The 14164-nt window shown below is 48.1% G+C and overlaps 1 protein-coding gene across 6 annotated transcripts in view; it reads left to right on the top strand.

The window, feature by feature from the left end:
- Positions 1–14164, top strand: part of EML1 (EMAP like 1) — a 192701-nt gene that overhangs the window by 144518 nt on the left and 34019 nt on the right. For 4 of the 6 annotated variants that reach the window (XM_040256958.1, XM_040256957.1, XM_040256953.1 and 1 more), the window contains exons 5-6: positions 12045–12073; positions 12994–13050. In XM_040256958.1, the coding sequence (XP_040112892.1) occupies positions 12045–12073; positions 12994–13050 (86 nt within the window). The remainder of the gene's footprint in view (positions 1–12044; positions 12074–12993; positions 13051–14164) is intronic. The other 2 variants (XM_040256956.1, XM_040256954.1) reach the window with 1 other exon arrangement.

Raw genomic sequence — 14164 nt, 5'->3', positions numbered from 1 at the left:
TTGTGTCATAATGAGGTACTTATTAAATTTAAATAGGGACTTGATAGTAACATTCTGATAAACAACCTGTACTATCTAATGTAGCCAGTAGCCTAATCCAAGAAAGGGGTTTTGTTTAAGTGTTTCATATCAGACAGAAAAACAGCTACTATTTAGAATGTACAGTTAATGTTGCCAGATTGATAAAATGTTTCAGTTATCCAACTGGTTCCCCCATTGTCATTTTGAAGGGAATAAGATATATCAACTTTATAAGCAAGACGCTTGGTTTGCATCAAAAAGTTGTTGCAGTGTGAGCTGATTTTGTTCAAGTAAGAAATGTGACAGCCATCTGCTGGGAACCTTGTTGTAACACACAAACTGCCCATCTTTGGAGTCAACAAATATGAAAAAAGCTTCAAAATTGTGAGGATGCCTACCACATGAAGACTTGCCCTTGGACGCCCTTTAGTGTTGTGCAGCTGGCTGCTTTGTCCAGGCTGTGAGGTCCAGAACCGTGAGCGGGACACTCAGCTCCATCCTTCTTGAAACTTCAGCCTCCAATGAGGAAGGCTCTTTTTCTTTTTACTGAAGTATAGTTGATTTACAATGTTGTGTTAGTTTCCGCTGCACAGCAAAGTAATTCAGTTATACATATATGCAGACGATGCCCACTCTAATGGCAGAAAATGAAGACGAACTAAAGAGCCTTTACATGAGAGTGAAAGAGGAAAGTGAAAAAGCTGGCTTGAAACTCAACATTTAAAAAAAAAAGTAAGATCGTGGCATCCAGTTCCATCACTTCATGGCAAATAAAAAAAGTGGAAACAGTGACAAATGTTATTTTCTTGGGCTCCAAACTCACTGTGCACAGTGACTGCAGCCACGAAATTAAAAGGTGCTTGTTCCTTGGAAGGAAAGCTAATGTTTTAAAAAGCAGAGACATCACTTTGCCGCCAAACATCCGTATAGTCAAAGCTTTATGGTTTTTCCAGTAGTAATGCATGGATGTGAGAGTTGGACCATAAAGAAAGCTGGCTGCTGAAGAATTGATGCTTTTGAACTGTGGTCCTGGAGAAGACTCTTGAGCGTCCCTTGGCCAGCAAGGAAGTCAAACCAGTCAATCCTAAGGGAAATCAACCCTGAATATTCTTTGGAAGGACTGTTGGTGAAGCCGAAGCTCCATTGCTTTGGCCACCTGATGGGAAGAGCCAACTCATTGGAAAAGACCCTGATGCTGAGAAAGACTGAAGACAAAAGAACAAGGGGGTGGCAGAAGATGAGATAGAGAGCATCACTGACTCAATGGACATTGATTTGAGCAAACTCCTGGAGATATGGAGGATAGAGGAGCCTGGCATGCTGCAGTCCATGGGGTCACAAAGGGGCAGACACGACTTAGTGAAGGAACAATAACAACAAATCTATAAGTATAATAATGCATATATTCTTTTCCATTATGGTTTATTACAGGATTTATTACTTTTGAATATGATCCCCTGTGCTATACAGTAGGTCCTTGTTGATTATCCATTCTATGTTTAATAGTTTGTATCTGCTGATTGCAAACTCCCAGTCTATCCCTCCCCTGCCCTCTGCCCCTTGGCAGCCACAAGTCTATTCTGTATGTCTGTGAGTCTGTTTCTCTTTCATGGATAAGTTCAGTTTGTATCAGATTTTAGCTTCCACATATCAGTGACATCATTTGTCTTTGTCTGACTCACTTAGTGTGATCATCTCTAGGTCCATCCATATTGCTGCAAATGGCATGATTTCTTTCTTTTTTATGACCGAGTAGTATTCCATTGTGTGCACACACATGCACGAACACGCCTTCTTTAGCCATTCGTCTGCTGATGGACATTTAGGTTGCTTCCATGTCTTGGCTGTTGTGAATAGTGCTGCTGTGAATATGGGGGTGTGTTATCCTCTTGAATTACACTTCTGTCCAAATATGTGCCCAGGAGGGGACTGCTGGGTCATATAATAACTCTCTTTTAGTTCTTTAAGGAACCTCCATGCTCTTCTCCATAGTGGCTCCACAGTTTACATTCCCTCTGACCGTGTAGGAGGGTCCCCTTTTCTCCATGCTAGTGGAGACAGTCTTTTTGGATGACACCTGGAGGTCCTTGTTGTTGTTCAGTCACTCAGTCGTGTCCAACTCTGTGTGACCCCATGGATTGCAGCACACCAGGCTTCCCTGTCCTTCACCATCGTCCAGAGTTTGCTCAAACTCATGTCCATTGAGTCGGTGATGCCATCCAACCATCTCATCCTCTGTCACCCCTTCTCTCCCTGCCCTCAGTCTTTCCTAGCATCATGGTGTTCTCCAACGAGTTGGCTCTTTGTATCAGGTGGCCAAAGTATTGGAGCTTCAACTTTAGCATCAGTCCTTCCAATGCATATTCAGGGTTGATTACCTTTAGGGTTGACTGGTTTGATCTCCTTGCTGTTCAAGGGACTCTCAAGAGTCTTCTCCAACACCACAATTCTAAAGTATCAATTCCTCGGCACTCAACTTTCTTTATGGTCCAACTCTCACATCCATACACGACTACTGGAAAAGCCATAGCTTTGACTGTATGGATGTTTGTCAGCAAAGTGCTGTCTCTGCTTTTTAATTCACTGTCTAGGTTTGTCATAGCTTTTCTTCCAATGAACAAGCATCTTTTAATTTTATGGCTGCAGTCACTGTCTGCACTGATTTTGGAGCCCAAGAAAATGAAGTCTATTAGAGGTCCTTAAGGCTCAGCCTTGCTTTGGTTTTCCTTGAGCATCACTGACGGTGGGATCTAAATCTTAATCTTCGGCCTGGGTTCAAGTCCTTCATCCACTGGCTGCTCACCCTCTCTTATGCCCTGATATCCACATCTGCCAACACTGACTCTCACTTCCCCCAGCAGGATTTATTTTCCTTTGTGAAGTAATTTATTGTTACACAAGGTAACCTGTGTTTTGGGATATACAAATATACAAAAAAGAGGAAAGGAAAACCCTCTATAATCGTGGCAGGCAGAGGACTCGCAGCTACCATTTCATTGTGTTTCCATCCAGACTTTATTTCTAGGGTGTTGTGTAGTGTATAATTTTTACATAAATTATATTCCTCTGCATACATTTTGTAACCCTCTTTTTCATTTGCTGTGTAAGCATGCCTTTGTGTCAGGAAATATACTCCTACAACATTTTCTTGGATGAGGACCATCATTTACCTAGATGAACACACTTTAATTGGACATTTGGGAATCAGGAAGATTTTTCTAGTCCAGTCAGACCAGCCCGACATCTGGAACAATGCCTGGCACACAGTAGGTGCTCGGTCGCTTAGTTGTGTCTGACTCTTTGTGGCCCCACGGACTGCAGCTCACCAGGCTCCTCTGCCCATGGAATTTTCCAGGCATGAATACTGGTGTGGAGTACCATTTCCTTCTCCAGGGGATCTTCTCTACCCAGGGATCAAGCCCACATCACTTAACGTCTTCTTCACTGGCGGGAGGAGTCTTTACCACTAACGCCACCTGAGAAGCCCAAGTAGGTACAGTACGTACCCAATAAGTATTTGGTGAATGTATCTTTTTTACCCCAGCCAATATACCAGGAAGAATTTAGGCTTAAGGAACGTCGCGGCCATATCCAAGTTTTAATCCCCGCTCTGCCACTTTTGCTCTGGGACTGTGAACTAGTTACTTAATCTCACTGAGGTTCCTCTCAGCACCGGTGAAAACTAGCCCCTACCTCCCGCCCAGGGCTGCTGTGAGAGTGAAACAAGATGGTGTACGTCGGTAGCATCCTTGGCATGGGGCTTGCCAACACTGGGACTCCATAGGTGATAGCCCCTACTGTTATTTGCCTTCTCTGTTCTAGCGTTTGGGCTGATGTTTGCACAGCTTTGCTCACCCCAGTCCTCAATCCTGAGTGCCTCTCTTCTTCAGGACATTCTGGAATTCTCCAACTTCCATTAAGAGACCTCACAGAAATTCTGCCACCTTATTCAGTCACTTTCCCAGCACTGCTTGACTCACTGAACCCCTGCTGTATGCGGGACACAGCATGAGGCATGGCAGGAAGTGGAAGGGAGCAGCCCATGAAGACTCAGCCAACACAGTTGACGCCCGCAGCTGACCAGGGTCAGTGTCCTCCATTTCCAAAGGTCGCTACCCACACCAGGGAGGCAAAGGACAGTCAACTCAATAGCAAAGTAGGTAAAAGGTATGAGCAGAGGCAGTTCACTGAGAAAGAAGTACAAATAGCCAGTTAATTAAGGAAAAGATGTTCAAACTCCATCTTCATTAAAGTAATGCAAATCTAAGTAAGAAGATGGCATGTGTAGAAAAGTCTTTTTATTATAAAATCAAAAAGCCCCAAACCAAACAAATGCACGGCTCGATGAGTGGCAGCTTCTATCGCTCGCTGCACAGAGGCTCCCCTCGTCCGAAGCGGCGCATGTGTGTGTCAGGGAGAGGAGAGCTGCAGCCAGTCCTGCGAGACCCGACTCGGGGCACCCTCCTCCAGGAAGCCTGCCTGAGAGCCCGGGTCTGAGTTAGCCGCCCTCCAGATTGCTTTGTTCCCACCCATTAACTTCATGGGCTTCCCTGGTGGCTCACATGGGAAAGAATCCACCTACGGTGCAGGAGATGTGGGTTCGATCCCTGGGTGAGGAAGATCCCCTGGCGAAGGAAATGGCCACTCACTCCAGTATTCTTGCCTGGGAAATCCCATGGATGCAGGAGCCTGGTGGGCCACAGTCCTTGGGGTGGCAAAGAGTTAGACACAACTCAGCGACTAACACACACATTAACTTTGTAACTCCCTCCCCACCTGCCAGGGATATCACCTATACCCTCCGCCTCGCTACACCTTTAAGCTTCAGGAGGGCAGTAAAGAGCTGGGTCATTATTTTTTCTTCTTTGTATTCCTAGCACTTTGCACAGGTCTGGCACACAGTAAGTGCTCAACAAACATTCCCTGAATGAATGAAAAAATGTTACCCATATACTTAATTGTTAAAACTATGATCATTTAAGAACTATGCAAATAGCACCACCTATTGGTGGATGATTTTAACACTACATTTGGATTCTAAACCTGGAGAAGGAAATGGCAATCCACTCCAGCACTCTTGCCTGGAAAATCCCATGGACAGAGGAGCCTGATAGGCTACAGACCATGGGGTTACAAAGAGTCAGACACGACTGAGCGACTTCACTTTACTTCACTTTGGATTCTAAAACGTTTACACTGGAAATGAGGTGACTTAAATGAATTTTTTTTTTTTAATGAAAAGATTGTTTCAGTCTTTAAGCCAAGGGGTCATTTACTTTTTAACAAATGTTAAAATATATAAGCACTGATATTCTTTATTTCGTTTCAGTTTTGAGGCTGCTAGGTGAGAAGCTCAAAAATACGTGTAGGTTATTGTCAGTGAAATTGGGAGGAAGAGGGAAGATATTAATTAATAACCACATGTTAAATATTTTGTTACATGTTATATTTGATCCTGTGCCTAACAGTGGTTTTGGTCCTGTTTTATAGATGAAAGAATCTAAAGTTTGTGGAGGTAAAGTGATTTGCCCAAATAAAACACGAAGCCAGCTGACTTCAAAATCTCTGCCCCTTCTGCCATGTTAAACTGAAGTATTGGTTGGAGATGTCTATGAATCAGTAGTTTTTGACCCCAGTAGTGACTTCTAAATATTTTAAATCTATCGTTCCTGAATGACCCTACTTGTATTAAAAGCTGCTTACTTAGAGCAGTTTATAAAAGAATCATCATTTACGTAGCAGAGTATTTTGACTTCCAACAGGGATTATATTCCATCAAGTGGAAGGTACCATTTTTATAGATGAGTAAGTTTCAGGGGAAAAAAAAAGTTTGACTTTGGAACAGTGTCCTCCTCGATCAGGCCTTCTTAAATCATTTTCTGAAGCAAGCATGTCTTCTCAGAAGCATCTGGCCCGTTTCAGTCCTCCGGAATCCCCATCTCCCAGAGTGCGCTGTTACACAGGCCACCCATGTGGCAGAGACCTGCTCTCAGGACTTTGGGGTAAATTAGTAACAGATACGAAAATGCCAGGGCTTCCCTGGTGGCTCAGATGGTAAAGAATTCGCCTGCCAGTGCAGGAGACCTGGCTTCAGTCCCTGAGTGGGGAAGATCCCCTGGAGAAGGAAATGGCAGCCCACTCCAGTATACTTGCCTGGAGAATTCCATGGACAGAGGAGCCTGGTGGGGTCGCAAAGAATCGGACATGACTGAGCAACTCACATTTTCACTTTCACAAACATGCTAAGTGCAGATCCCACCACAGGGCAAGAGTTTGGGGAATACTCATTGCATCCGAGTCTGAAGGAATTCTTGGCAGGACTCTCTTCCCCTGACACACACCCAGCCCGCAGTGCAGCATCTGAACTGTAGCAGATGAAGGGGGAACTAGCCGCTTGCGACAGCCCTGGCGCCCAAAGTCCACACTGAACATTTCTGGGAGTTTGGTGCCACCTGACTCGGCCCTGGGCGCTTATAGCCGCTTCATGGGTGTGAACTCGCAGCTTCCGGTGGGAGCTTTTCTTTGTGCCCACTGCCTGGCTCCTCTCGCTGCCTCCAGATCCAGCTCCTGGTCTGGGGAAGGCTCCAGGCGACCTCACCACCCTCCCTGACCCCCCGGTACTGCTTATACGAGGAGAAGTCCTTCAGAGAGTCTCCTGAACCGTCCCGCCCTAGAGAGAGTACAGCCAAGCCAAGCTTTTTCAGCAGATCGCCTTCCTGCCAAAAAAACCAGCCGCATCGGATGGCACCACTGTTCATTTAGGAGACACTGGCCCCGGCCGCCTAGTGCCGGGCCAGCCTAGAGATGAGGGTCTGCCTGCCGGGACGGAGATCCTTCCGCTCCTGTGGGCGCACTTCCGTCCTGCACCTCCATCAGTGCTGACTCCGGACTTGCATGGGCATGAAGGGAGCACCACTCTGCTCCCCTCCCCGCCACCCCACGCCACCCCTGGGGACCAGGCCCTGGCTGCAGAGGCTGTGTAAAGTCACCCACTTCAGTTTTCCCTGGAGCTCCCACTGAGGAGTGGGTGACCGGAGACAGACCACACAACACCTTGAGAGGCGATCGTCTCGGTCCAGGTGGGTTCACAGCCCGGGCGTGTTTCCAGTGTGCTGGGTCTGAAGCTCTACTGAGGAGCTCACTGTCAGCTCTACTGATGCTGAGTTCAGGATCCGACAGGTGATGGGCGCCCAGCTCCCGTGAGCTGATGGTGACTGAGGCAACAGTGTCTTTAACTTCAGATCACTGTCATCATCTGTTCTGTGGGTTTTCCCTTCTGTCCGCGGTTGGGAAGATTCATTGTCCTTTTATAGCTTTGTATTCATAAGACAGGCACTCGTGATTGGAATAGGCCCTTTCCCTGGCCTCTTGCCTTTCAGGAGGGTGGTGTGTTGGCAGGGATCATGGATTCTAAAGTAAATATAGTAATAGTATATTTTTCCATAAAATTTAACTTTCTAAAATAATGAAACATGGTAATAGTATGTTTCCTAAATACACTTTGTATCAGTCACTCAGTCGTGTCCGACTCTTTGTGATTCTATGAATTGTATCCGGCCAGGCTCCTCTGTCCATGGAATTCTCCAGGCAAGAATACTGGAGGGGGTTGCCATTTCCTCCTCCAGGAGATCTTCCTAGGGATCCAACCAGGGTCTCTTGCATTGCAGGCAGATTCTTTACCATCTGAGCCACCAGGGAAGCCTGGTACCCAAAGGGTAGCCCACTGTTTAGAGCAGGATTTGAAGAACTAAGAGCAGTTCAATACCTGATACTTCTCAGTGACCTTCAGCTGATAACACTCAGGCTGCCTTTTTCTGATCTTTTAACAGAGATCTTTTATCCATCTTATGGTGCTTCAGCATCAGAATTCCACTAGCCTGCCTACATTTGGAGTTCACATTCCCCTATGAATGTTCTCTTAAGAGAAACATAATCCGTAATTGCTCTTTCCTACCTCTTGGGAAGGTTCTGGGTTGCTTATGTCTGTCTCACGGACTCAGCATCTTTCTACTTCTGTGATCAAAGTCATGATGGAAAAAAAAACAGCTTTCCTGTCTCCTAATTCCCTGCCTAGCTTCCCTCACTAGCGGATGTGCTTTGTAGTGATCTGTTTTAGCTTTTCCTCTTGTGTCCTTGCCCTGCCTTGAATCTAATAAGATATAAAATTTGGAGTTAAGACTTGTTCTTAAAAAAATAAAAAATAAAGACTTATTCTTCCACTTAAAAAAAAAATCACAAGAATGTCACTCCCTCCAATAACAAGAACGAGCCAGGTAAGCCCACCATAGACCCACGGTCACTAAGTGATGCAATGAACTCCAACCCCAAAAGGGACAGGCCCCTCTTAGGAGGGACCGCGACCACTGCTGAAATCTTTGCAGAGCTGCAGGAAGAGGAGGAATGGGAGGAAAGGAGCTGAAAGCTTCTAGAATCCTGCGAGGCCGGATGTGGACCGGCATGGGTGGACTCTCGGGAGTCCCAGGCTCAAGGTGAGCCTTCATGCATGCGTGCTCACACACACGCGCACGCACACGCACACACGTTCTTCCCACACAGCCAGGGAGTAGGACAGAGCCCTGAAGGCCCCCTCTCAGAGCCCAGGCACGGTAGTTGCTGAAGGTGCTCCACACTGAGCCTTTCGTGGGAACCCCGTGCTGTTCAGCTGCCCTGAAGGAGGGACGAGGACCCTGAGAGGGGCCCTGGCGGGGCGGGCGTGGTGAAGGCTGAGCACCGGCTGGGAGGGTGGCGGGAAGCACGGTACAGCACCACTACTTCGGGGAGTGGGGGGCAGCGGGGCCAGGGCCGCTGAGACGCCCCCGCCCCCAGCCCACCCGGCCAGACGCAGATCCACAGGGCCAGCCAAGTCAGAGACAGGGAGGGCTCCAGACCCTACCAGCTCCCAGTCAGCAGCTGAAGGCTGTTACAGGCCCTGGGTCACAGCTGTGGATAGCGATCCCTGCCCTTCTGGGCTTCACTCCTGATGGGGAGAGACGATAATGAAGATAAATCTGGGCTTCCCAGGTGGTAGTCGTGGTAAAGGACCCACCTGCCAGCGCAGGAGATGGAAGAGACCTGGGATCAGTCCCTGGGTCGGGAAGATCCCCGGGAGGAGGAAGTAGCAACCCACCCCAGTATTCTTGCCTGGAGAATCCTGTGGACAGAGGAGCCTGACGGGGTCCATGGGGTCACAAAGTCAAGACATGACTGAAGCGACTTAGCACGCACACGTGGGCAGGGTGTGAGGAGCAGGACGGGGCGGATCTGAGCACAGGTCTGGCCGTGCACTGTCCCTGGGGGGGAGGGGGCAGTGTCCCGGGGGCGGGAAGCTGGGGTCCACGCCTGGCTCAGAAGGTGCTGACCCAGTCACAGGACAGCGAGAACAGAGCATCTGGAACTGCATGACTGAGGGGAGAGAGAGATGGGATAGGAAGAATGTCGGGGTCCATAGAGGTTGTTTAGGACCTTCAGGGCCAGTGGAAGGCAGGCTTTGTGTTAAAGGTGTGCTGGACCCACAGAGTACTGTTTCAGTGGCCAGTGGTTCATGCTCAGAAATCTTGCCCCATAGCAGATCCACCTCCTTGAAACACATTGAACCCCTTTCAAAGCATCAGCAAAGAGTTTCCCATATATACGGCATAATATCAAGTGAAAATCAAGGCCATTAATAAATACTACCATCTGTTACATCATGGGATTAAGGGCAGTTTTTACTGGCAGTGTTTCTCAGCGTATCCCAAGTTCAAAGTAAAGGAGAAAAGTGACATGAGGATGATATCTTCTCTGGTTTGCATTTTCCATTATGCGGACTCGGAAAATGTAGGTGCCTCTGCAGGATCGTGGTCCTCCCAGCCCACCCTGGGTGGTTGTGGTTTTAGTCACCTCAGTCGTGTCTTACTCTTTGCAATCCCATGGACTATAGCCCACCAGGCTCCTCTGTCCATTTGCTTTCCCAGGTAAGAATACTGGAGTGGGTTGCCATTTCCTCCTCCAGGGGATCTTCCCAACCCAGGAATCAACCTGCAGGCAGACTCTTTACCAATTGAGCTACAAGGGAATCCCAAAATCTTTGGGGTGGATTTCATTTATTTACTGTGTCTTGTTCTGTATGTTAAAGTGGGAGGTATTCTGGGAAGCCAGGGGCAGGAACGGGCGGTGGGTACCGTGGGAGACGGCGTGGACATTGGAGTCTCGCAGACTTGGGTTCAAGGGCTGGCTCTGTGTTTGAATGGGATTCACTTCCTGCTGTCCTTGGAGGCCCCCTCCCCTGTCTGGCACGAGGCGGCAGTCTTCCCACAGGCAGATGTCCGCTTGTCACGGGGAGGACCGTCCCCTCCTGCACTTGGTGGGGGTACCCCCGGGGCAGGCCGTCTTGTGGGAAGCTCGCCCCTAGGGGTGACCTCAGTCCGTCCGTGGTGTGCCCTTGAACAGAGCGGGCATCTGGTTTCCCAGGTGTAGTTATGGGTCTCAGCCTGGTTGAGACAGTGGGGTCCCCCCATATCCCAGGATGTGGCCACACCCCAATAGTCCTTATTCTTCCCTCCTTTCCCCTGCCCCCTCATCTTCCCCCCAGGAGCCATCCTCCTGGGAGTTGTTCAGTCACCCAGTCGTGTCCAGCTCTTTGCAACCTCATGGAGTGCAGCACGCCAGACCTCCCTGTCCCTCACCATCTCCCAAAGTTTGCCCAAGTCCGTGTCCATTGCATCGGTGGTGCCATCCAGCCATCTCATCCTCTGATGCCCTCTTCTCCTTCTGCCCTCAATCTTTGCCAGCATCAGGGACTTTTCCAGTGAGTTGGCTGTTTGCATCAGATGACCCAAATACTGGAGCTTCAGATTCAGCATCAGTTCTCCCAGCAAGTATTCAGGGTTGATTTCCCTTAAGAGTGAATGGTTTGATCTCCACACTGTCCAAGGGTCTTTCAGGAGTCTTCGCCAGCACCACAGTTCGAAGGCATCAATTCTTTGGCGTTCTGCCTTCTTTACAGTCCAGCTCTCACAACCGTACGTGACCACTGGGAAGACCACGGCCTTGGCTGTGCGGACCTTTGGCGGCAGAGCAGTGTCTGCTTTTCAGCACAGTCTAGGTTTGTCATAGCTTTCCTGCCAAGAAGCAGTTGTCCTCTGATTTCACGGCCGCAGTCACCATCTGCAGTGATTTTTGAGCCCATGAAGAGGAAATTTGTCCCTAGTTCCACCTTTTCTCCGTTTGCCATAAAGTAATGGGGCCCGATGGCATGGTCTTAGTTTTTTAACATTTAGTTTTAAGCCGGCTCTTTCACTCTCCTCCTTCACCCTCATCAAGAGGTTCTTTAGTTCCTCCCCTTTCGGGAGCCTGGTGCTAAAGTTCTCTCGCCAAAGCCCCTGAGACAGGAGTTTGCTAGTTTTAAGTCAGGTCTTCAGATAATCTGCCAGAAGCACGTGGGGAAGAGAAACCTTTCTACGCATATAGGCAGGGCTGTTTCCGTCTTGATCAACCACGTGTTTTCCTTCTCCAAACCTTTCTTTGCTCTCATAAAAAGCACAGCTTTGGTGATAAAGTTGAGATTGTCATCCCTGGCACTTGGTTTTAAGCATTTTTGTTTACACTGTTCCTCTTTGCAGTTACACGGCTTTGTGTTTCTTTGTAACATATGTTCTTCACTCAGCATCTGTGCGAGGAACTAGTGCGGCTAGTGGGTGAGGGGTCTTCTGTGACTAACCACCAGCCCATGCTTCCCTTTAAGAACTGTTTTGGGGGACTTCCCTGGTGGTCTGGTGGTTTAGACTTCGTCTTCCAGTGCAGGGAATGTGGGTTCGACCCCTGGTCAGAGAGCTCAGATCCCACATGCCTCCGGCAGGAAACGAAAGCATAAAACAGAAGCAATGTTGTAACAGATTCAATAAAGGCTTTAAAAATGGTCCATATCGGAAGCTGATTTGCACTGTTGTATGGTAGAAACCGACACAATGCTATAAAAGCAGTTTTCCTCCAATTAAACATAAATTTAGACAGAAATAAAACCTATTTTGGTTTTGTCTCCACAGCAAACCCAAGGAGCCGGTCTTCAGCGCAGGTAAGGCTGGCTGAATGTCAGCGCGGGCGCCCCTTACTCACTGCGGTACTTGAGGGGCAGTAAGAAGCAGTTGTTCAGGGGCAGCTGGGATGGGCGGAACACGGGCGTCTGTGTGTGGGGGCTGGGGGCTGAGTGCTCACTATCAGTCTGTACCTGGGGGTCTGGCGGCTCACATCACTCAGAGACCACCCAGAAAAGGGTCATAAAGACTAAACCCTTCATTTGCCCCCATTTAAAACGGATTCAAGAGACATCCATGAGGAGAAAGAGTGACATGACATTACATGAAATTTCTCAGTTAAAACACCCTGTTGCCTTTCTCGCCTCTTCCTTACTAATGGGGGCTCTCCCATCACCAGCATTTGCGTTTCTCTTGAAAGGGAAAGTCTCTGATGTATCCAGTTACAACTTTATCTAAAAGCGACTTCTTTTTCTGCCTGTGATTTTCTAAACTGCCAACTAATAGTCCATATATATCTTTCCATGTATCTTTTCTAACACATGTTATAATAAGGGAACTGCTATTTTTAGAATAGTAAGCTTATTTGAAAGCATACTTAAAAATGCAAAATCTTTGACAAGATTTTGTGCAATGGGCTAAATAAATTCATTTAATTTTCCAAGTCCCCCCCCCTTAAGTTCAGCGTTGAAACATGAAAGTCAGACTTTCCTATTTATATGCATGTGCTTCAATATTCATTTCATTTTCAGGAAGCATGAAATTACTCACTGAAAATGTAATCGCCCTCAGCCTGCAGAGTAGGTCTGGTGTGCACTTGTCAGAACCCCTGAAATGTGTCCAGGTTTTTCCAGGTTTTTCTAGCAGTGCGGGTGGGGGAGCCTCTGGGCCTGGGGGCTCAAGAGCGCCCCCTACAGGCAGGCCAGTCACTCTTGCAGTGCCCCCTCATCTCTTTACCCAGCACTTCTGTCTCTGTCTCCGAAATCCCAAGGGAAACGCCGGGTGACACACTGCAAAGGTAGGCGGCATTTCTGAAACCTCATAGCTCTCTGAGCAAAGCTGTGCCCCAGGCTGCAGAAACTCTTTTCATACAGGCCACCAGCTACCCTCCTTGTATGAAAATGCTTTGTGATGCAAACCACATGGGTTTATTGGACGTTCAAAGCAGTCCTGAGCATTTACTTGGGCGGGTCTGACTGAGGAGCTAAAAACTGGACCTCCGGTGATGATTGGCTGATGACAAGAACTCTTTTAAAAATCTGTATGAATGTCAAGAGAGCTATAGGGCAAGCCCTGGATGCCCCGTTTCTGGAACCTGCACTGCTGCTGGCCGCTCCCTCTGGCACCTCTGGGTTTGGGGGTTGTGTGCTGTTATCCTAACATGCCTGAAAAAAAGAACAAGCAAGCAAAGATTGCTTTCCCTCGCTGCGTTTTGTTGGTTTTTTTTTTTTTTTTTTTTTTTAAGATGTAGGAGGTCTGACTTAGCTGTCCAGAACAGTGCCAAGGCTAACTCCAGAGCTTTTCTTCTCGGTCCAGTGACATAGATCTGCCCATTAAGTAAACCTGTCATAAGGACTTTTCCAGCATGTAACGATATACTCAAGTAGATATTCCATCTATATGGATTACATACACCTGTACAAGGCTTTTGATATGTGCTGCAGGGTGACATTATATTCCCTTTATTCTGAATCTGCATTCCGTGATTCCCCTCTTACAAAGAGAATTCATGGAATCACTTGTCGTTTAAGCCATCACACCCGCCCCTCTTTGTCCCTCTTCCATTGATCTACTGAGTGGTTTTAGGATCTTCAGCTGTGATGGCCACACTGTCTGAAGAGCTGAGATTTGGTTGAGGGATGAAGGAAGGGAAGGGGGTGGGTGAGGCGAGCATGGGTAGGTGCACAGAGCGGGTGGGTGTGTAGGTGGCAGAGACAGAGAAGGACCCCCGGGGTGGGGGGCAGTTGTGGCCAGTGATGTCATACACGGGAAGAGGGGCCAGGGCAGTTAGAGCACTGGTTCCAGCAGGTAGGCGAGCAGGAGAAGGATCCTGAATCCAGTGTGGGCCTTGATGGGTTGGTAGCTACGATGATCGGGGTAGGGGGTGGGGGCTGTACAAAAGCCTGCAGCCC

This window comes from Oryx dammah, unplaced genomic scaffold, assembly GCF_014754425.2.
Source record: "Oryx dammah isolate SB20612 unplaced genomic scaffold, SCBI_Odam_1.1 HiC_scaffold_16, whole genome shotgun sequence".
Classification (NCBI taxonomy): Eukaryota; Metazoa; Chordata; class Mammalia; order Artiodactyla; family Bovidae; genus Oryx; species Oryx dammah.
The sequence above is the reverse complement of the archived record's forward strand: the minus strand, read 5'-3'. Positions and strand labels throughout refer to the sequence as shown.